Below are 21,798 nucleotides of genomic sequence, written 5' to 3' on the forward strand. Positions count from 1 at the left end.
GACAGGACCTCTTCCCGACAACCCTTGCGGTTGGTTGTCGGGGTCTGCGGGCAGGGGCTTATCGGAATCTGGGAGTCCCCTCAAATAAGGGGGCCCCCAGATACCGGCCCCCCACCCTAAGTGAATGGATATGGGGTACATCGTACCCCTACCCATTCACCCATTCATGCTCCGGTAGGTACCCACGTGGTGGGTGCACGTGGGTAGGCACCCACCACGTGGGTACCTACCGGAGCATGATGGGACGGTGATGCCTATATAAATGGGATGCAAGGAGCGCTTCCATCATTGCAGTAACAAGAGGCGACGTGTCAACATCGGAAGAGGGGAGAAGAACAGAAGAGAAGAAGGTGACGTCACAGAAGACCGCGCTGGCTGCCTGTTAGTAATTGAGCTAACACACGAAGATAGCAGGCAGCCAGCGCTGAAGAAGAAGGCACCGGACAGCTGCAGAAGAACCGGGGTGCGCCGAGTCAACAGCGGAGAGCGGCGAAGATAGAAGAAGACCCCCGGAGAGCGGAGAAGACCCCCCCCGGAGAGCGGAAGAAGAAACCCCCCCGGAGAGCGGAGAAGACCCCCGGAGAGTGGAAGAAGAAGCCCCCCCTGGTATTAGAGCTAATAAAGAAGACAGGGGGGGCCTCCGGAGCAGACTAATAAATTATTTTAAAAACCCTTGTGTTGTGTGTTTAATAACTTTAACTTTTGCCTCCAGGTGAATGGGTAGGGGTACGATGTACCCCATATCCATTCACTTAGGGTGGGGGGCCGGTATCTGGGGGCCCCCTTATTAAAGGGGACTCCCAGATTCCAAAAAGCCACCGCCCGCAGACCCCGACAACCAACGGCAAGGGTTGTCGGGAAGAGGTCCTGTCCTCATCAACATGGGGACAGGGTGCTCTGGGGTGGGGGGGCCCGCAGTGCGCCCCCCTGCCCCAGAGCACCCAACCCCCCCATGTTGAGGGCATGCGGCCTGGCACGGCTCAGGAGGGGGGGGCGCTCGCTCGTCCCCACTCCCATTCCTGACCGGCCGGGTAGCGTGCTTTGGATACGGGTCTGGTATGGATTGTAGGGGGACCCCCTACGTCGATTTTTCGGCGTAGGGGGGGTCTCCTTACAACCCATACCAGACCTAAGGGCCTGGTATGCTCCTGGGGGGGGGGGAACCCATGCCGGTTTTTTCTTTGAAAATTGGCAAGGAGTTCTCCCTCTCAGGAATGCATGCCGAGCGACGCTGACAATTTTTCTTTTTTGTTTTTGTTTTCCCGGCGCTTTTTTTTTTTTCACCCGTCGCAACTTTAGTGTCCCGTCGCAATCCACAAAGCCCGGCGTAAATTACGTTCGCGCGCTGCACGTCGGGAAAATTACGTCACACGCATGCGCAGTACGGCCGGCGCGGGAGCGCGCCTCATTTAAATTTTAAACGCCCCCCGGAGAGGAGGACCGCCTTGCGACGGAGGCACTTAAGTTACACCGCTCAAAATTTCTAGGTAAGTGCTTTGTGGATCGGGCACTTAGGTAGAGATTTTGCGGCGGTGTAACTTAAATGTCAAAATTTAAGTTACGCAGGGTTTTTGTGGATCAGGCCCATAGAACCCTTTCCCAAAGTCAGATCGCAGCTGCGCTGTATTGATGTAAACAGGCTCCATAGCAAACAATGGTATTTCCCCTGTAATGCGTTTCAGTGTGATACGATTCACATCGCATCAGTGTGAACACAGGCTTAAGAAGTACATTTTTTGCTCATATGGAAATTGTTAAGCCTTTACAAGGGAATTGTTGATCAATTTTGTCAATAAATGAAATTTCTGCGTAGAATTGCTGAATAACTGGCCAGGTCTGCCATACATGATAAAAACTCTATGCCATTATAAACTGATGCCACTGATTTAGACTCTCAGGAGTCTAAATCAGGCATGAACTGAGGGGGAGAAAAAGGAAGGGCTGCAGTATTTACCTCCCTATAACAGACATATCAAAATGTAGACACAAAGTGCAATTGGGAAAAGCATGTAACAAGAGGGCATACTGTAAAACACATAATAATCCACAGAGCAGGAGACGTTCTGTGCATCCACTAATAATTATTTTAAAGCAAACCTGGCCTACCAAGGTAAAAGGGGTGCTAATGTGCAACTTGTGATGGCCCTAAGTACCTGTACTAGTCATCAAATCAATCCGGTGTCCTCCTGAAGGTCCTTGAAACATAGGACCAGACTGCGTACAGGGCCTAGATTTACATCATGCAAGATTAGGCACTGCTCCCTCCTGATGCAACCTCTGTATCATTTGAAATTAAACATTTAACAGAGCACCTTTTCTAATCAGACCTTCTATGAACTGTCTCCTAATGTTTAAATTTCTATCTGCAGTAGGAAAACGTTATTTTCATATACTTTTTGATTTCAGAAGAGAAAAATGTGTTTATGGAGCTGCTTAGAAGTATTTTTACTTAAAATGTGTGGATATGGAAATTAATAAATTGTATACCAATAAAGTAATTGAAAACGATTTATTTATATAAATGCTGCATATGTCAAAATCGAAAACTAATATGTCCATAAGGCAAGCTAATAAACTGTAAGAATATGCTGTAAATGACTCAAATAAAAAAAAAAAACATATATATATATATATATATATATATGTGTTTAAACATCACATACCTGATTGTGTTTGATATCGTCGGCAGGTGGACCAAACGAATTTCTATATAAGGTTGAGCATCCGGTGTTTTGATCTTAAGAAAAGGTTTAAGAAAATTATTGTATGAAAAAACCCAATGAAGTATTTAGCACCTGAAATTACACATTCTCATGCAGATTTGATCATAATTTCCTCTAAACCTTTGTCAAGTTACAACCAAAAACATAAACTTATTTTATTGGGATTTTATGCGATAGACCAACACAAAGTAATTGTAAAGTGGAAGAAAAAAAGAAATAAATGGTTTTAATTTTTTTTTACAAATAAATATCTGCAAAGTGTGGCGTGCATTTGTATTCAGCCTCCCTCAATATTTTATAGAACCACCTTTGGTTGCAATTACAGCTGGAAGTCTTTTTGGGGATTTCTTTACCAGCTTTGCACATCTAGATAGTGTGCCCATTCTCCTTTGCAAATTAGCTCAAGCTCTGTCAGATTGGATGGAGTGCATCTGTGAACAGCAGTTTTCAAGTCTTGCTACAGATTCTCAATTGGATTCTACTGGGTATGCCCATGTACACAGATCACAGCAACATTTTTAGAATGAAAATGCCCAGTTTTAACCATCTCAGCATTAACCAAAGTCACTAGACTTCCAGAGTCCAGCAAGGCCATAATAGACTTATTATTAACAGTCACTTGGCACATGTGTTTCCCTACACTTGGCGCTGCAGTGCATGAAACAGCAGCAAACAGATTGCCTTCTAAGAGATACATCACAATGCATGGGTTCACCTGTCAATGGACGGCAACATGTCCCAGTTCCTGGCAATGGAAACACCTGATGTTACTCCAGTTTGGTTTGCTGACAGGCAGTGCCTTCCCTAGTTTGGGACACCAAACTTCAGTCCCCCCTGTCTCCTTGCCATGCTTACCACCCACATCCCCTGAAACAGTCTTACCGGTTGCCTGGGGAGACCGTGGCTTTGGGTGGAAAGTCTGTGCGACTGTAGGGGTAGTGACCAGGCTCTCTGCAGCAAAGTACCTTTCAACGAGCTCCACCAGGATTTCCCACCTGACCTTCTCATATTCCCCTGTTTCTGCCGACTTTAGATCATAGTAGGCCTTCTGCGATTCTCCAAAAAGTAAGGGGGTGACCAATCCTGCCCATTGGGTTTTAGGCCAAAGTTCCCTCTCAGAAGTCCATTCAAGCATCAGCAGAAAGGCCTCTGGATCATCATCTGCAGACATCTTGGAAAGAAACTGACCCACATGGCTGATGGCTTGTCTCCAACATCATCAATTTTAGCAGGTGACCACTGTGCTAGCATCTCCAAAACCTCAGTCAGGGTTTTCCTATCCATATTTGCAGCAGTGGCTAGCTGTTCAAACAGCCTCTGCGATTGCTCCTGTACAGTACCAATCTGTTGGCACAGCACCTTTGTTTGCTCCTGTGCAATAGCGATGGCTTGCTGTTGTGCAGCGTTGGCTTGCTGCTGTGCAGCGTTGGATAACACCAATTGTTTTTAGGATTTCCTCCATGTTTAGTCACTCTAGGTACTGGCCCTTTAAGTAGTAACTTATTACAACTGGCCGCAGCCTCCACCATTTGTAATCAGTGGGACAGGTAACAGGTACAAAGCTCCCTGTGATAAGCAGTCTTTCAGGCACAGATACAAAATCCAGTGACAAAGTGCGTTGTTTATTGGTGATATATACAAGTCTTATATACAGGTGCTGTACAGTGTTTCAGAAGAACAAAAATAGCCAACCAAAAACATAGCCTTGTCTCGGCACTAACTATACAAAATACAGGCCCTCACAAGCAGCTTTCACCAACCTTTTGCTCTCACAGACCGAAGTTGTCTGATCTTCACAGGTAGACATCTCTGGGTGTCTGTCTCGGGTGAGTTAAATTGGCCTGGGGGAGAGGACCAAGATCTGAACTGGATAGTGGATCAGAGATCCCTGAACGTGTATGAGAGGAGCCTGGGAGACGTATAAACCCAGACCAGGATTTTTCCCAGCTCTCTCTGGGACATTCTACTACAGAACACATTTACCTATACTGGTTCTATTTTTGATGTTGAACAATTTTCAGTGTCACATAACAGCACAGATGTGTGAATGAAATATATACTTTGTCTCTTGCAATCACAAAAATAAAAGAAGTGTATAAATATTGTATTGCTAGATTAATATACATTCTTCATATTATGTTAGTATCTCATTAATCCACAAATACAGGTGAAACTCGAAAAATATGAATATCGTCCAAAAGTTAATTAATTTCACTAATGCAACTTAAAATGTGAAATTAATATATGAGATAGACTCATTACATGCAAAGCAAGATAGTTCAAGCTGTGATTTGTCATAATTGTGATGATTTTGGCTCACAGCTCATGAAAACCCCAAATCCACAATCTCAGAAAATTAGAATATTACATGCAATCAATAAAACAAGGATTGTACATAGAACAATATCGGACCTCTGCAAAGTATAAGCATGCATATGTACTTGGTTTGGGCCAATAGCGGCCTTCAGCTCTTCTGCATTGTTCGGTCCAGTGGCGCAGTGTGGTGGGTGTGGAGGGGGCCGTTGCACCGGGTGCAACATTTTAGGGGGTGAAATTCCATGCCTCCTAGTAAATTCAATTTCCTGTGTCCCCCCCGCTCTGGCCGCCATGTTTAGTGTCCGGCGCCCTGTGATTGGGCGGATGGGGGTCATGTGCGGCAGTGGGGCTGGCCTATCCGTGATCGTGGTTGCTCCTGGAGTCCCGCCTCTGCACATGACCCACATACGCCCAGTCACAGGGCGCTGGACAGTGAACATGGCAGCCAGAGCACGGAGAACACAAGCAATGGAAATCATGATCTGCCGGACCGCCCCTGTCTTCTCCTCCTCCTCCTCTCCTCCGGACCAAAGCAGGACAAAAAAACAGACGTGAGTCCTGTTGCTGGCCCCGGGGGATGGATGCGGTCTGGGGAGAGGGAGCAGCTGGAGAGAGAGAGAGTAGAAGAGCAGTGCCATGTAGTGTCAGTATAGGAATACTGTGGGTAGGAGAGTATAATGGTCAGTATAGTATAGTGGTCAGTGTAGTATAGTGGACAGTATAGTATAGTGGATAGTATAGATTAGTGGACAGTATAGATTAGTGGACAGTATAGATTAGTGGTCAGTGTAGTGTAGTAGACAGTATAGTATAGTGATCAGTGTAGTGTAGTGGACAGTATAGCATAGTTGTCAGTGTAGTGTAGTGGACAGTATAGTATAGTGGTCAGTATAGTGTAGTGGGCAGTGTAGTGTAGTGGTCAGTATAGTATAGTGGTCAGTGTAGTATAGTGGTCAGTATAGTATAGTGGTCAGTATAGCATAGTGGTCAGTGTAGTGTAGTGGACAGTATAGTATAGTGAGTGAGTGAATTACTTATATAGCGCTACAAATGCGAACTGAATCGCCTCAAGGCACTTGGCATCCATTTTCCTTCAGTTTGACCCTCAGAATAGATGAGTCTTTAGTTTTTTTTGAAGGCCAGGTCAGTGTAGTGGATAGTATAGTGGTCAGTGTAGTGTAGTGGACAGTATAGTATCAGTATAGCATAGTGGTCAGTGTAGTGTAGTGGACAGTATAGTATAGTGGTCAGTGTAGTGTAGTGGACAGTATAGTATAGTGGTCAGTGTAGTGGACAGTATAATATAGTGATCAGTGTAGTGTAGTGGTCAGCATAGTATAGTGGTCAGTGTAGTGGGCAGTATAGTATAGTGGTCAGTGTAGTGTAGTGGACAGTATCGTATAGTGGTCAGTGCAGTGGACAGTGTAGTGGTGAGTGTAGTGTAGTGGACAGTATAGTGGTCAGTGTAGTGGACAATGTAGTGTAGTGGATAGTGTAATGTCAGTGTAGTGGACAGTATAGTGGTCAGTGTATTGTAGTGGACAGTGTAGTGGACAGTATAGTATAGTGGTCAGTGTAGTTTAGTGGACAGTATAGTGGATAGTGTAGTGGACAGTATAGTATAGTGGTCAGTTTAGTGGATAGTGTAATGGTCAGTATTGTGGTCAGTGTAGTGTAGTGGACATTTTAGTGCTCAGTGTAGTATAGTGGTCAGTGTAATGTAGTGGACAGTGTAGTATAGTGGTCAGTGTAGTGTAGTGGTCAGTGTAGTGTAGTGGACAGTATAGTGGTCAGTGTAGTGTTGTAGACAGTATAGTAGATAATGTAGTGGACAGTATAGTGTTGTAGTGGATAGTGTAGTTTAGTAGACAGTATAGTGCTCAGTGGACAGTGTAGTGTAGTGGTCAGCATAGGAATCGAGTTGGTCAGTGTAGGAATCAGGTAGGTCAGTAGTATTGTAGGAAGGAAAGGGACTCGGGGAGTGCTAAAAGTCTGCAGGTTAGGGGGCGCAAATGACTTGACTTGCCCCGGGCGCTGACAACCCACGCTACGCCACTTGTTTCGGTCCCATGTCTCTCATCTTTCTTTTGGCAATGCCCCACCTCTATGGGGTTCAGGTCAGGCAAGGCTGCTGGCCAATCAAGTACAGTAATCCCACGGTCATTGAACCAGGTTTTGGTGCTTTTGGCAGTGTGGGCAGGTGCCAAGTCCTGCTGGAAAATTAAGTCAGCATCCCCATAAAAAAATTGTGAGAAAAACAATCAGCGCCACGATACTAATAAATTACTCCTATAATGACGTGAGGAAAAAAACACAACAAAAATAACCCACTAAGAGCCGGTTCACACTGGGGCGACTCGTCACTTTTTGCTGCAGCCACTTTACAGGCACATTAGGAGACCCCCCAGGCACTATATTTAAAGGAATTTTTCATTTTTATTGTTGCACTTTAAGCATAATTAAAATCACTGCACCTGCAAAAACATACATATATATATAGTTACATAGTAGGTGAGGTTGAAAAAAGACACAAGTCCAACCTATGTGTGTGATTATATGTCAGTATTACATTGTATATCCCTGTATGTTGTGGTCGTTCAGGTGCTTATCTAATAGTTTTTTTAAAACGATCGATGCCCCCCCCCCGCGCTGAAACCACTGCCTTTGGAAGGGAATTCCACATCCTAGTGTCAGGCGTGGAGCAGATAACAGGTAACAGTTGAGGTGTGCTGATTATGAAAAGAGTTCAAGGAACAAGAGCACATACCATGAACAGGTCTAAGCAGAGCAGGTCAGCTGAGACTTGTAGTGCACCGCAGCAGATGCAGGTAGATGTTGGCTGGTGCTTGAAGTTCATCGCTGTAGATGAAGGTACTACAGTGGAATCAAGCAAAGCATAGTCTAGGCAAGCTAGGTCATATAGAGGTAGATCAGAGTCCAAATGATACAGAATCATCACGCCCCGCCTCTGGCCCTTGTCTCCTCCCTCTCCTCTACTATTTAAACACCATCGCCGATCGGCCGTTTGTCATGGCCGACGGCGGTGATGCATGTTTGGAGGAATGTGCTGAGGTAGGTATTGTTACAGGATTACATGCTCTAAGTTTAATCTTTATGGGACTAATACTCTATATTAAATACTAAACTGTTTATTCACAGGGAATAACCACATTGAGGCCACTGCACTTTGAAAGTCTGCTACAGTATTGGCGATTTCTCTATTAGACAAATCTGCCATTTAAAGGTGCGAGCTGAGGATTTGTTGGCTTCTGAGCTAAAGGGATATAGTAGGAGGGTTACTATGAGGTTTCATATTACAGGGAGTACTTATTCATTTCAATTTATTCATTTCCATATATATATCATTTTCATTTTAGAATTGAGAAGTATTTTCTGGTGACCTCTTTATCTGCACTTGGGTGGCGCCCTTCGGATCTGTTGGGATTATTGGGGGGACCCCACTCTCTGTATGTGTTTTCTGACCCTCGGAGGGTTATCCTTGGCCTCTCTGGGGGACACGCTGGTTCAGCTATGGGTTCTAATAGTGCTGTGATGGGTATGACTTGATAATTTTGACTGTTATGTTCTTGCTGTATTTGTATGTACTAATAACTGATGCACTAATGCACAATAGTCTAAAATGTTGTTATTTTTATCATATAGTATGACTACGCTTGAATATTAGCCCCTGAGGAAGGGACTGCGTCCCAAAACGCGTAGGGCTTTACTAGATCCTTGCGGGAACCTACGCACCAATATCCACGCACTGTTCATGTGTTTTTATTCATGTGTATATGTGTAAATTAATAAATTATTATTGTAATATTACTACTATTGTGTCGTTGCCCTTAAAGTCCCAACTTCTTTTGGGGGGGTTCCTCTCTATTTTGTCTGTAACCCAGGGATATTGGCAACCAAATTGGTCTCTTCTTGATGTTTTGCTTTATGAACTTTATATCATGGTGCCTTTGAGCGCCTCTTGTCAGCCATTTTCTTAAAGCCTGCACAGAGCGAGAAATAGCACGATTAACATCGGACCATATTTTGGAGAAATTTTCAATCGTAGTGTTGGCATCTGGAACATCGGAGGGTGGAAGATCAAAGAAACACACACACACAAGGATGCAACCCATAAACAGATAAAAAAAAAAAGGTCCCTGTAGATGTGCTGGCACAATTTTTAAAGACAAACTCTGCCCACGGAAGGATGTTGACCCACTCCACCTCATCATTGCCCATCAGACAACGTACCATCTTCTCTAGAGTCTGATTAGTCCTTTCTGTTTGGCCATTTGTCCCACGATGACATGCTGAAGAGTACGATAACTTAATCCCCAGCTGAGAGCAAAGGGCATTCCTAAACTGGGCTATAAACTGAGACCCACGATCTGAAACAATGTTAATTGGTGCCCAATAGAGCCTGAAAACATTTTTAATGAATAAAGATGCAAGTTCTTTAGCCGTTGGAAGTTTTGGACGTGGAAAAAATGGGCCATCTTACTGAACCTGTCTATTACCACCCAGATCGTGGAACACCATATTTTTTTTGCTAAAATTACTCAGAACCCCCAAACACTATATATATATATATATATATATATATATATATATATATATACAGGGCTCAAAATTTCAAGCACTGAGCTTCTAGCCAGGCCTCAAGTGTTACTCGCCACCAGTTGCCTCACCTAACCCATACACTGCCCCGCCCCTAATTCCGCCCCTAAAAACGCCCTTGTAGATTATCTCTTGGAATGACACTGTTAAATGTTTTATGCCGAATCAAGTTACACAATTAAATATTGCCAACAACAACTTTAACAAAATGGGACAGGGCACTGGGGCAGACCAGAGGGACAGGGCACTGGGGCAGACCAGAGGGACAGGGCACTGGGGCAGACCAGAGGGACAGGGCACTGGGGCAGACCAGAGGGACAGGGCACTGGGGCAGACCAGAGGGACAGGGCACTGGGGCAGACCAGAGGGACAGGGCACTGGGGCAAACCAGAGGGACAGGGCACTGGGGCAGACCAGAGGGACAGGGCACTGGGGCAAACCAGAGGGACAGGGCACTGGGGCAAACCAGAGGGACAGGGCACTGGGGCAAACCAGAGGGACAGGGCACTGGGGCAAACCAGAGGGACAGGGCACTGGGGCAAACCAGAGGGACATGGCACTGGGGCAAACCAGAGGGACATGGACTTTTTTAGTTCTGCAAATATTGCTCTCCCTCTTCTATTGTACAAGACTCCCTCCTCCTCCTCTGCCTTCTCTCTAGAACCAGGTCTTTTCCCCCATTCTCTTGCTGTCTCCTCTGCAACGACCATCCATCCTCCTCTCTCTCTCTCCCTCCCTCTCCTATTCTACCCACTCTCATAATCAGGAGCCCCTGTGTGCGGCTCCACACTTGCATGTCCCCACTTCCCCCTTTCATTGTCGGGCAGTGAGGAGCTGCAGCACAGCGGGAGGGAGTACAATCCAGCACCGAGATTCACACACCTGCATAGCCATTGACACCACACAGCGCACACTGACACCGCACAGCATACTGCCGCTCTCTTGTCAGGGCAACTCTTGGTGAGCGCTGTGCTGCACTGCCTACCTGGGACTTCCTGCTCTCTGCTCTCCAGCTACATTGGTCAGGTTGGGAAGCCAGGCTCAGAGAGGTCATACTATCAGGTCCCATGGCTTAATGAGAATTGTAAGGAGAGCACCTGTGTACTGCTCTGCATGTGTGCGGCTCACCCGACTACTTTTCCTGGGCACGCACCTTTCTTCTTCGGCCGCCAATCGCAGCGTGGCTCTAAGTGTAGGCACAGATTGGACTGTTGGTCATGCAGAACTGTTATCACTCGCCCCTAGCTTAAATCCACTCGCCAAATGCTAGCAGGCGAGTGGAAATTTTGAGGGCTGTATATATATATATATATATATATATATATATATATATATATATATATATATGTTTTTTTTAGCAGACACCCTAGGGAATAAAATGGCGGTCATTGCAACTTTTTATCTCGCACAGTATTTGCGCAATAATTTTTTAAACGCCTTTTTTGGGGGGAAAAAACGGTTTCATGGATTTAAGAATAACAAAACAGTAAAGTTACCCAAATTTTTTTGTATAATGTGAAAGATGCCGAGTAAATAGATACCTAACATGTCGCGCTTTAAAATTGCGCACACTAATGGAATGGCGCCAAACTTCGGTACTTAAAAATCTCTATAGGCTTTGCTTATTTTTGTTTTACAGGTTACCAGTTTAGAGTTACAGAGGAGGTCTAGTGCTAGAATTGTTGCTGGCGCTCTAACGCACGCGGCGATACCTCACATGTGTGGTTTAAACGCTGTTTACATATGTGGGCGGGACTTACGTGTGTGTTCGCTTCTGAGCGCAAGCTACTGGGGATAGGGGCGTTTAAAAAAAAAATATTATTTTATTTTTTATTTTACTTAATTTATTTTATTTTTACACTTTTTTTTACATTTTTTTTATTACTTTTATTCCTATTACAAGAAATGTAAACATCCCTTGTAATAGGAATGGTTTGTGACAGGTACTCTTTAATGAAAGATGCGGGTCAATAAGACCCCACATCTCTCCTCCAGGCTGTAAAGCATGAGATCGTGAAAAAAAATTCACGGATCTCATGTTTTCAGCCACGATTGCGGCTTTGTTTACATTCCGGTACCCGGGCGTGACATCATAACATCGCGCCCGGGCTGCCGCAGATCATAGAGATGACTGGTGACCATCTGGTCACCAGTCATCTCTATGCCTCTCATCCGGCGCTAGAAGATCGTTTTTCCGGGTCTCCGATGGCACTGGAGAGCCCGGAGAAGCACCGGAGGCGGCGGGAGGGGGGGACATCCCCTCCCGTCGCCTATAAGAACTATCAAGCGGCGGAACTGCCGCTATGATCATTCTTATGGTGCACAGAATCGCCGGCTGAAGAGATGGATATCTGAATGATGCCTGTAGCTGCATGCATTATTTTTAGATATCCCCACTGAAAGTCCAGGACGTCATATGACGTCCTTGGGTGGGAAGTGGTTAACAGATCCCCTCCACCAACAAGAATTAGCCTCAGCTATAGAATAATATTTTTAATTAAACTCTACCCCCAAAATTTTACCCACAACTCTCTGGCTAACCCAAAAGGTTGTACTCCGAGGCCGTCCTATCAAATAGCTGAAAATAGAAATAGAGAAAAATGGGAAAAATCCTCTAACCAAAGATTTACAAACAATTTATAAAACACATGTCAATACACGTGACCCCTTAATTTCCCAAAAATACACAGAATTAGATTCCCTGCTTTCTTTTAAGGCAGAAAAATTGCTTCGCTGGTCTAAAGCGAAGCTTCTCCTTTCTAGAAACTTTTATTCGACCATGTTTGCTAGAAAACTAAACTAAACTAAAGAATAACGTTAATCAATTAGTCACCCACCTACAAGAAATAATATCCATTTTCCAAAAAGTTTATTCAGATCTTCTATCAGCCCCTAATGTTCTCATCCCTTCCTCAGCTCAAGTGTGGCTGGAAAAAAAATCCCTATTCCAACAACAAATACAACACAACTTGACAAATGAAATGTCCCTTGCTCAGATGAGAAATTCTAAAATCACTCAAAAAAAATTCAGCCCCTGGCCCAGATGGATTTTCCTCCCATTACTATAAGCAATTCACTCATATCCTGATCCCAAAATGAACTTCATTATATGATAGTATTTTAACCTCCTGAGACCCGAGCTAACGCCGAATGACGGCTACAGCGCGGATCTAAAAATCCAACTAGACGTCAATTGACGTCCGCCCCTTTGGGAAACTCTGTGTTGGCCGTGTCCCTTGGACACAGCCAATTACAGATCGCCGCGAATGGCCAATCAGAGTGGCCGTTTGCAATGCGATCTGTGTGGCCAATGAGAGATGATCTCATATGTAAACATATGAGATCATCTCTCATTGCCGGCTCACACAGAGACAGCGTCCTGTCTCTGGAGAGGAGATCGATCTGTGTCCCTTGTACATAGGGACACAGATCGGTCACCCCCCAGTCACCCCCCTTCCCCCACAGTTAGAACACTATGCAGGGAATACATTTAACCCCTTCCTCACCCCCTAGTGTTAACCCCTTCAATGCCAGTCACATTTATACAGTAATTAGTGCATATTTATAGCACTGATCGCAGTATAAATGTGAATGGCGCCAAAAATGTGTCAAAAGTGTCCGATGTGTCCGCCATAACGTCGCAGTCCCAATAAAAATCGCAGATCGCCGTCATTTCTAGTAAAAAAAAATAATAAAAAAATAATAATTCTGTCCCCTATTTTGTAGGCGCTATAACTTTTGCGCTTATTGCGATTTTTTTTTTTTAACAAAAATATGTAGAAGAGTACGTATCGGCCTAAACTGAGAAAAAAAAATAGTTTTTTTTTTTGAATTGGCATATTTATTATAGCAACAAGTAAAAAATATTGTATTTTTTTTCGAAATTGTCGCTCTTTTTTGTTTATAGCGCAAAAAATAAAAACCGCACAGGCGATCAAATACCACCAAAAGAAAGCTCTACTTGTGGGGAAAAAAGGACGTCAATTTTGTTTGGGAGTCACGTCGCACGACCGCGCAATTGTCAGTTAAAGCGATGCAGTGCTGGAAGCTGAAATTTCACCTGGGCAGGAGGGGGGTATATGTGCCCAGTAAGCAAGTGGTTAAAGGTGATCCTCTCCCAGAAGAAATGCTTCTTGCAAATATGTAATTGATCCCTAAACTAGAAAAAGACCATACCTTACCACAAAATTACAGACAGATTTCGGTAATAAATAATGATTTCAAAATTGTCAGTAGACTTTTAGCAAACAGACTTTCTGCAATAATTCCCTCAATGAACTCCCCATATCATGATTTATCCCAGGCAGACAGTAGCGGATAACATTTGTCTAGTGCCGAATGTTATTCAGGACGCAAATCTCAAATCACGAGCTGTACTGTTTTTAAGTTTGGACATCAATAAAGCTTTTGACAGTATCTCATGGAAATATCTTGATGTTATACTGCGCAGATATGGCTTTCAAGGTGAATTCCTACAAACCTTTCATGCTTTATACAATAACTATTTCACAAGAATAAGAATACCAGGTTGCAATTTTCATTTTTTTTTTTTAATTGGGTAGAGGCAAAAGACAGGGTTGTCCCCTCTCTTATTTGCATTAGCCATAGAGCCCATGGCCACAGCTCACCCCAATATCAAAGGGTTTGCTGCCAGTAATGGTAATTACAAATTAAGCATGTACGCAGATGACATGCTACTGTTTCTCACACAACCTAATATTGCATTACCTAATCTGCTACAAACCTTAGTGTTTCGCTCAAATATTTCTAAATCCTTAGGAATGCCAATTGATAAATCCCCTAAACAATTTAATTCACTTTGTAACTCTTTCCCTTGCATATGGTCAACTGAATCTTTCTCATATCTGGGTATCCACCTAAATCTGGATATTAAGAATTTATTTGCCAAGAATTACCTCCCGTTAATACAAAAACTAACAGGTTTGATTAAACTATGGAAGTCCTATCACATTTCCTTTTTGGGTAGGATTACCACCATAAAAATGCCTATACTACCCAAATTATTGTATATGTACAGAGCAATCCCTATTAGAATAAATCAGTAATAACAAAATTTCAATCGATAATTAACAAATTAGTATGGGCAGACTCTCACCCCCGTCTCTCCAAATTGGTACTATATAAACAACAAAAGAGAGGGGGTTTAGGATTACCAGATCTATGGTTGCATTATCTTGCAGCCTGTTGGTCACAATTGGCCCAATCTCATGTACCAAAACCAAAATTTATATGGGTCAAGTTTGAGAGTGATTCAATCCAATCTTCCCCTCGTTATCAGGTCTTCTGTGGAGTAAAAATATTGTACCGGATACCATAGCAACAAGAAACCAGATGGTACAACAATCATACGCATCGAGGCCCATGGGTAAGACAGCGTTTATAAGCATTTTTCCAAATGTGGAAACTTTACAACAAAAAATTTTACATGTCCTCATCCACCCACCCATTAGCCACCTTTATAGGTGATCCTAAATTCCCATTAGAGGAGCACAGATCCACAGATTTCTCATGGTGGATTAATAATAATTGAACCGATCTTAGTAAGTTTATAGACAATTGTAACTTCACTTCTTTCTCCTCTATACAAAAGGAGTACCAAATCCCCAAGAATGAACATTTCTACAGAGTAGGCAGTTTTTTAACTCACACTTCCAAACCTCAAATACAGACCCTCCTTCATTTTATGAAAAAGTTTGTCAGAAATACCATACAGGACAAGGGCTAATCTCAAATATATATCATCACATGGTAAGCATAAATGCTTAAGAGAAATTACCATACATGTAGGGATAAACCTGAACACCCCCCGATTCGGTTCGTAGCAGAACATGCGAACAGTCAAATAATTTGTTCGAACACGCGAACACCGTTAAAGTCTATGGAGCACGAACATGAAATATCGAAAGTGCTAATTTTAAAGGCTAATATGCAAGTTATTGTCATAAAAAGTGTTTGGGGACCCGGGTCCTACCCCAGGGGACATGTATCAATGCAAAAAAAGTTTTAAAAACTGAAGTTTTTTCGGGAGCAGTGATTTTAATAATGCTTAAAATGAAATAATAATAGTGAAATATTCCTTTAGATTTTGTACCTGGGGGGTGTCTATAGTATGCCTGTAAAGTAGCACGTTTCCCGTGTTTAGAAAAGTCCCTGCACAAAATGAAATTTCTAAAGGAAAAAAAGTAATTCAAAACTACTTGCGGGTATAAGGAATTTTTCAAATAAGCCCCCCGCCCGCAGACCCCCACAACCACCGGGCAAGGGTTGTGGGGATGAAGCCCTTGTCCCCATCAACATGGGACATCCACCCCATGTTGAGTGCATGTGGCCTGGTATGGTTCAGGAGGGGGGCCGTTCTCTTGTCCCCCCTCTTTTCCTGCAGCCTGCCAGGTTGCGTGCTCGGATAAGGCTTTGGTATGGATTTTTGGGGGGAACCCCACGCCATTTTTTTTATTTTGGTGCGGGGTCCACCTTAAAATCCATACCATACCTGAAGGGGCTGATATGGAATTTGGGGGGGACCCCCACCCTTTTTTCCATTCAGGGTTCCCCTTAGTATTCATACCAGACCCAAAGAGCCTGGTAATGGACTAAGGGGGACCCGACAATTTATTATAGGTATAGTAGTTTTAAATGACTTTTTTTCCTTTAGAAATGTCATTTTGTGCAGGGTCTTTTCTAATCACAGGAAACATGCGCTATTTTACAGACCTACCACAGACACCCACAGGTACGAAATTTCACTTTTATTGTTTAACTGTAAGCATTATTAAAATCACTGCTCCCGAAAAAACTGCAGTTTTAAAAAAAAAAAAATTGGCATTGCTACATGTCACCTCAGGCAGGGCCCAGGTCCCCAAACACTTTTTATGACAATAACTTGCATATTAACCTTTAAAATTAGCACTTTTGATTTCTCCCATAGACTTTTAAAGGAATTTCGAATTTGCCGCGAACACCCCAAAACTCTAACAGATAGCCCATCCCTACATACATGCAGAAATGGGAGTTCGAATGTAACATATCCCTCTCTTCACAAATGTACCAAATCCATTACAATTAGTCGGTCACCAAATTATTTACTAGGTGGTACTATACACCTACCAAACTACACAAAATGTTCCCTATGGTACCCTATATGTGCTTTAGAGGTTGTAACTTTGGTCCATTATGGAATCGGTAAAATAATTTTGCAACATTGATATCAGGTTCTCAAATAAATCTCACACTTCATAACTGTCTATTATTCACTAAAATCAAAGGATTGATAACTCATATGAGACTGGTTCACACCATATGTGTAGCAATTCATTGGCTCATAGCCTATTACTGGAAATCTTCCTCAATTCCAATGAATCAATTAAAAACAAGAATAGGTTCCATTAACCAGATGGAAAAAATCTTTTACTTTTTATACCACTCTATACAATTTTATAATAAAAAAATGGGACTCTTGGTTCTCACATGAAGATGTATTGTTCAGAAATGCAAACAATTGAATAGCGATGTTAGTTCAAATGTATATTTCTATTTTTTTCCATTACCGTATTTATCAGCCTATTGTGCGCACCGGCGTATAGCGAGCACCCCTAATCTGGACGTGAAATTCCTGATTTTTTTTTATTACTTACAGTTTTGGTGTCTTGCCCGGCGTCCATCGGCGGCCTTGTCCAGTCCAGCATCCGTCTGCGGCCTTCGTGGTGTCCTCCCCGCTTCTCCCACGCTGGTCTCTGAGCCGATCCCCGCTTCCCGCGCTGTGTTTGAACGCCGCTGCTGCTGCCAACATATACCGAGCGCAGTACACTCGGGCACACTCGGCTCCTCTTGGCTTCTCTCGCATAAACGCAAGGGGAGTTGAGCATGGCCGAGTGTACTGCGCTCAGTATATGTCGGCGGCTGCGTTCAAACACAGCGCGGAAACGAGCATCGGCGTATATCGCGCACCCACGATTTTGCCCTGATTTTAAGGGCAAAAAAGTGCGCGGTATACGCCGATAAATACGGTGTATATATTGTGACAGGAAGTCAGGTAAATCTGTGGGTGTTGTCACAGACGGGACATACATTTCTGCCTTGTTTAGACAATACACCAATTGTTATTAGGCGTCGGCTGCAAAAGTAGCCAGAAAAGGGCGTTGAAAAACTTCAGCTGTTCAGAATGAGGCAATTAAGGCCTATATAAGTAATCCAGAGGATTACCACTGAATTGCTGCATCCTGAGGCTTTGTGAGTAAGGAGAGCAGTGTACTGAAAGTCTTCTGAGGAGGTGAGGAGGTGTTTGATTTTTCTGTGTGATAAAAATTAAAAGACTATTGTTTTTCTGCTGTATGACCAGCAGTGTCTGCCCAGCACTAGGCTGTGCCAGACTCCATAGATAGGTTCCTGTGTGGTGAAGATAGATGCCCCAAGTGGCCAGGGTTTATTTTATGTTTGATTTTGTTTATGCTGTTTGGATGCTTGCACTTGTTTCCAGCAAGATGGAAGAATAAACCAAAATCTTTGTTTTCAACCGTCTTCGACTGCCTGTCTGTATAAATTCAGTGTGTGGTGAACCCATCCAAGGGGTCACACACCCCGCTACCGAGCTAACCCCTTACAATATATATATATTGTACACTATTGTACAAGCATTTATTTGTACAGAACACTTGATAGATTGTATCCATATATTTTCTACTTGTCTATTTTTCAATAATTATCTAACTGAATAACCTTTTTATGTTATTTTACTGTAATTGAAACCTCTTAGAGCCGGTTCACACAGGGGCAACACGACTTCCAGCACGACTTTGGGAGGCAACTTGGACACAACTTGAGTATGAATCATCAGGCAACTTACAAGGCAACTTTAAGTTGCCTCCAGGACAGTACAAGGCAACTTCAAGTCACCTCCAGGACAGGAGGCTTTCCAGTGGCCAATCAAACAACCATCAGCTCTGTGGGAGGGAGGGGGAGGGAGGGGTTTGCCTGATAAATGTATGTTATCTTCCTGTATTGTTGCTTCAGTTAAGACAGTGATCCGACTTCTGAGGCAGCTTCCATTGAAATTAATGGGTACACGTTGCCTACAAGTTGCCTAGAAGTCGAATTGAAGTAGTACAGGAACCTTTCCTGAAGTCGGAGCGACTTCAGTAGTGTACATTAAGACGGCTCCCATTCACTTCCATTCATTTTCTCAACCACGCGACTTGGGACGACTTGGGGCAACTTCAAGTCGGATCCCAGGTCGCCCCAACCGGCTCTTATTGTACCACAATTTAACCTCAATAAAAAAAGTTTGTAAACAAAAAGAAATTGATGGGATTTGGCTTGTTGAGCGTTTTAGAGCTATGAGCTTCAAGCAGAAAATCGCTCAGGTGTGAATGGGGCCTGCCGAGCGCCCCGCAATGCATTGCGTGCTGCACAGTGCATTCTTTTTCTTGTTCACAAACTTTTTTATTTAAAGGAAAATTTGGAGGTACAAGAGTATATTACATATAAAAATGAATTGTTCAGATAAACTATTGTATATTGTACATTTAAGCATTTTTATCATAACTATTCTGAATACACAAGTACTTGTAAAAAAGAAGGGATAAGTTCCATCTGCACAGTGCATTCTAAGCTCTGATTGAGCAAAGCTTTGGCCAATCAGGGCACAGTAAATAGCTGGTTGCCAGCTGCAGCGTCATTAACAACAGATGAGTCATCAGCTGTCAATAAGCTTCCCTGCTGACAGCTAAATAAAATAATAAAAAACACATTGCAGGTGACAGAAAAAAGTGAAAAAAAAATGGCATAGGGTCCCCTCTAATCAATACCAGGCCCTACCCAGCAGAGCAAGCATTCAGCGACCAGCCTTCCTCACGGGTGAGTGTTTTTGTTTTTCATTTTTTGGGTCCGTAAATGGTGGCGGGCAGTATGATTAACAATGGATCTAAATTGTTTTTGAATTTGAAAAAATTGTAAACAAAATGAAAAAAAACGGTGCGGGGTCCCCCCCAAAATCCATACCAGACCCTTATCCGAGCACGCAGCTTGGCAGCGAGCATGCCGCTCAGAATGGGGGAGGAGCGCTTTGTCCCCATGTTGATGGGAACAAGGGCCTCTTCCTGACAAGCCTGGGTGGTGGTTGTGGGGGTCTGAAGGCAGGAAGGGGGCCCCCCAGATCCCGCTTTCCAGTGTGAATAAGTAGTGGGTACATTCTATCCTTACTCATTCACCAAAAAAGGTGGTAATAAGAAAAAAAAAACTGTTTTTGATCATTTATTTATTAAAAAAAGTAAAAAAAACAAAAACAACGTCCCCCGATGTAGATTATCAATCAAAAAAAGTACACTGCCCTAGCATGCACTGGTCGGTGATGTCACAAGGGGGCGGGGGCACCAGGTGGATGGCCCCATCCTTACCTATTTAAGAACTGTCAAACTGGGTTGCAGGCATTCGGCGGTCAGCCTTCCTTGTGGGTGGATCGTTTTCTTTTTTGGGTCCAGGGGTGGCGGCTGACGTCGTTTGTGTTTTTCTTTCTTATTGACACTTTTTTGGGTGAATGAGTAGGGGTAAAATGTACCGCTACTCATCCACATAGGGGCGCAGGAACTGGGGCCCCCCATTGTTTGCTGTATTACTTGACACAAGTTAAATGTGTCCTATCAATACCCTGAATTTTTTTATTTTATTTCTCTCAAAAAATGGCAGTTTACTTTCTGTAATTTACTGTGCCTATAACCTCATAGCTACTGTATACGTTTACATGATTAGATGTCATTACTGTCTCTTACCCATCATTTTAGTGAGAATTAGTAAGGTCACTACTGTGATGATCATTGTTCTCCTTCCTGCTGCTTATTGTCTTTTTCCAGAAGACTCTGACCAAAATGGCTGCCTCCACACACAGAGAAAGAGACAGTTAAAAAATAAATTGATGGGGGCGTGGTCTGGACATGGCCGAGTAAGGACTTCTTCTTGTGGAGCTCCTGGTCCATCCTGGCCTTTCCAGCCCTTATTTCAGTCATAATCACCAGAAAACACGGCATGTACTCTGCTGGGAAGCGGAGAGGGAAACAGAGAAGAAAGCCGCTTTCCAGAGCACAGGCAGGCGGAGAAATCCAAGGTTACTTTCCCAGCTCGCAGGATCATCTCCGGCCCCTAAGATGGTGGACATCACGAGGCAAAGCAGGCATGTGATTTCTTCACCACACAAGCCCCAGGCGTCCTCCATTGCCTTTCACACCACGGAGGGAGACCTTGGCACACCATCATATTCCGCCCTGACTCCCAGGACTCACTCCACTCGCATCTCACACCACTGACCCTGCAGGCAGATGCGGAGCTTAGGGCACTCTGCCTACGAGAGCGGACATTGAATCCCTGGCCAGCAAGCTAGAAGCATCCCACCATAAGGGCATAGATGCAGTCCACAAAGACATCACCTCACTAACAGAGAGAATGGGAGAAGGGGAAGCCACAGTGACAGCCCTGGAACAGAGACTGCGGCGAGTAGAGGATGCACAGGCTGTACAAGCGACATCCATTCTGACTCAGCAATTGCGCCTGGAAGAAATGGAGGACCGCAGTAGGAGAAACAAACTGCAACTCCAGGGCTTGCCCGAAGCCACTGGGACAGAGGACCTAGAAGCAACCGCTCTAGCCATATTTAGGAACATTGCTGGAGACACACTCCCACCGAATGTGTCTTTTGACCGGATCCATAGGGCTCTGGGACCTCGTTCTGCGGATCCGAATCACCCAAGAGATGTGATCTGCACGCTCCATCAATACACACATAAGGAAATTATCTTACGGAGGGCATGGGAGGTGAGAGACACCGAATTCGATGGGGCTATCATCCAAATCCTGCCAGATCTCTCACGGGCCACCCTGCAATGCAGAGCAATGCTGAAGCCTGTACTGGAAGTCGCCCAGCATTGTAGGAATTACCTACAGCTGGGGCTTCCCAATAGCAGTGACTTTCGAGAAACAGTCACAGTTTTTCACCCTATGCTCACCGTCAGATCTCCCTGCACTATTTTACTTTTTTAACACGGATCCAATGGATGTTCTAGATTGGCTACAAGCTCTACCAAGTTTCTCCACCTGCCCGGGCAGCTCAAGTCAGAGGAGATCCCGCTCTCCGTGGCCG

The 21,798-nt window shown here is 43.9% G+C and overlaps 1 protein-coding gene across 1 annotated transcript in view; it reads right to left on the minus strand.

Annotated features, from left to right (window-relative positions):
- Positions 1 to 21,798, minus strand: part of CTNND2 (catenin delta 2) — a 672,820-nt gene that overhangs the window by 4,439 nt on the left and 646,583 nt on the right. The window contains 1 exon segment of the mRNA XM_040353393.1: positions 2,664 to 2,737. Coding sequence (XP_040209327.1) covers positions 2,664 to 2,737 — 74 coding nt within the window.

This window comes from Rana temporaria, chromosome 5, assembly GCF_905171775.1.
Source record: "Rana temporaria chromosome 5, aRanTem1.1, whole genome shotgun sequence".
NCBI lineage: Eukaryota > Metazoa > Chordata > Amphibia > Anura > Ranidae > Rana > Rana temporaria.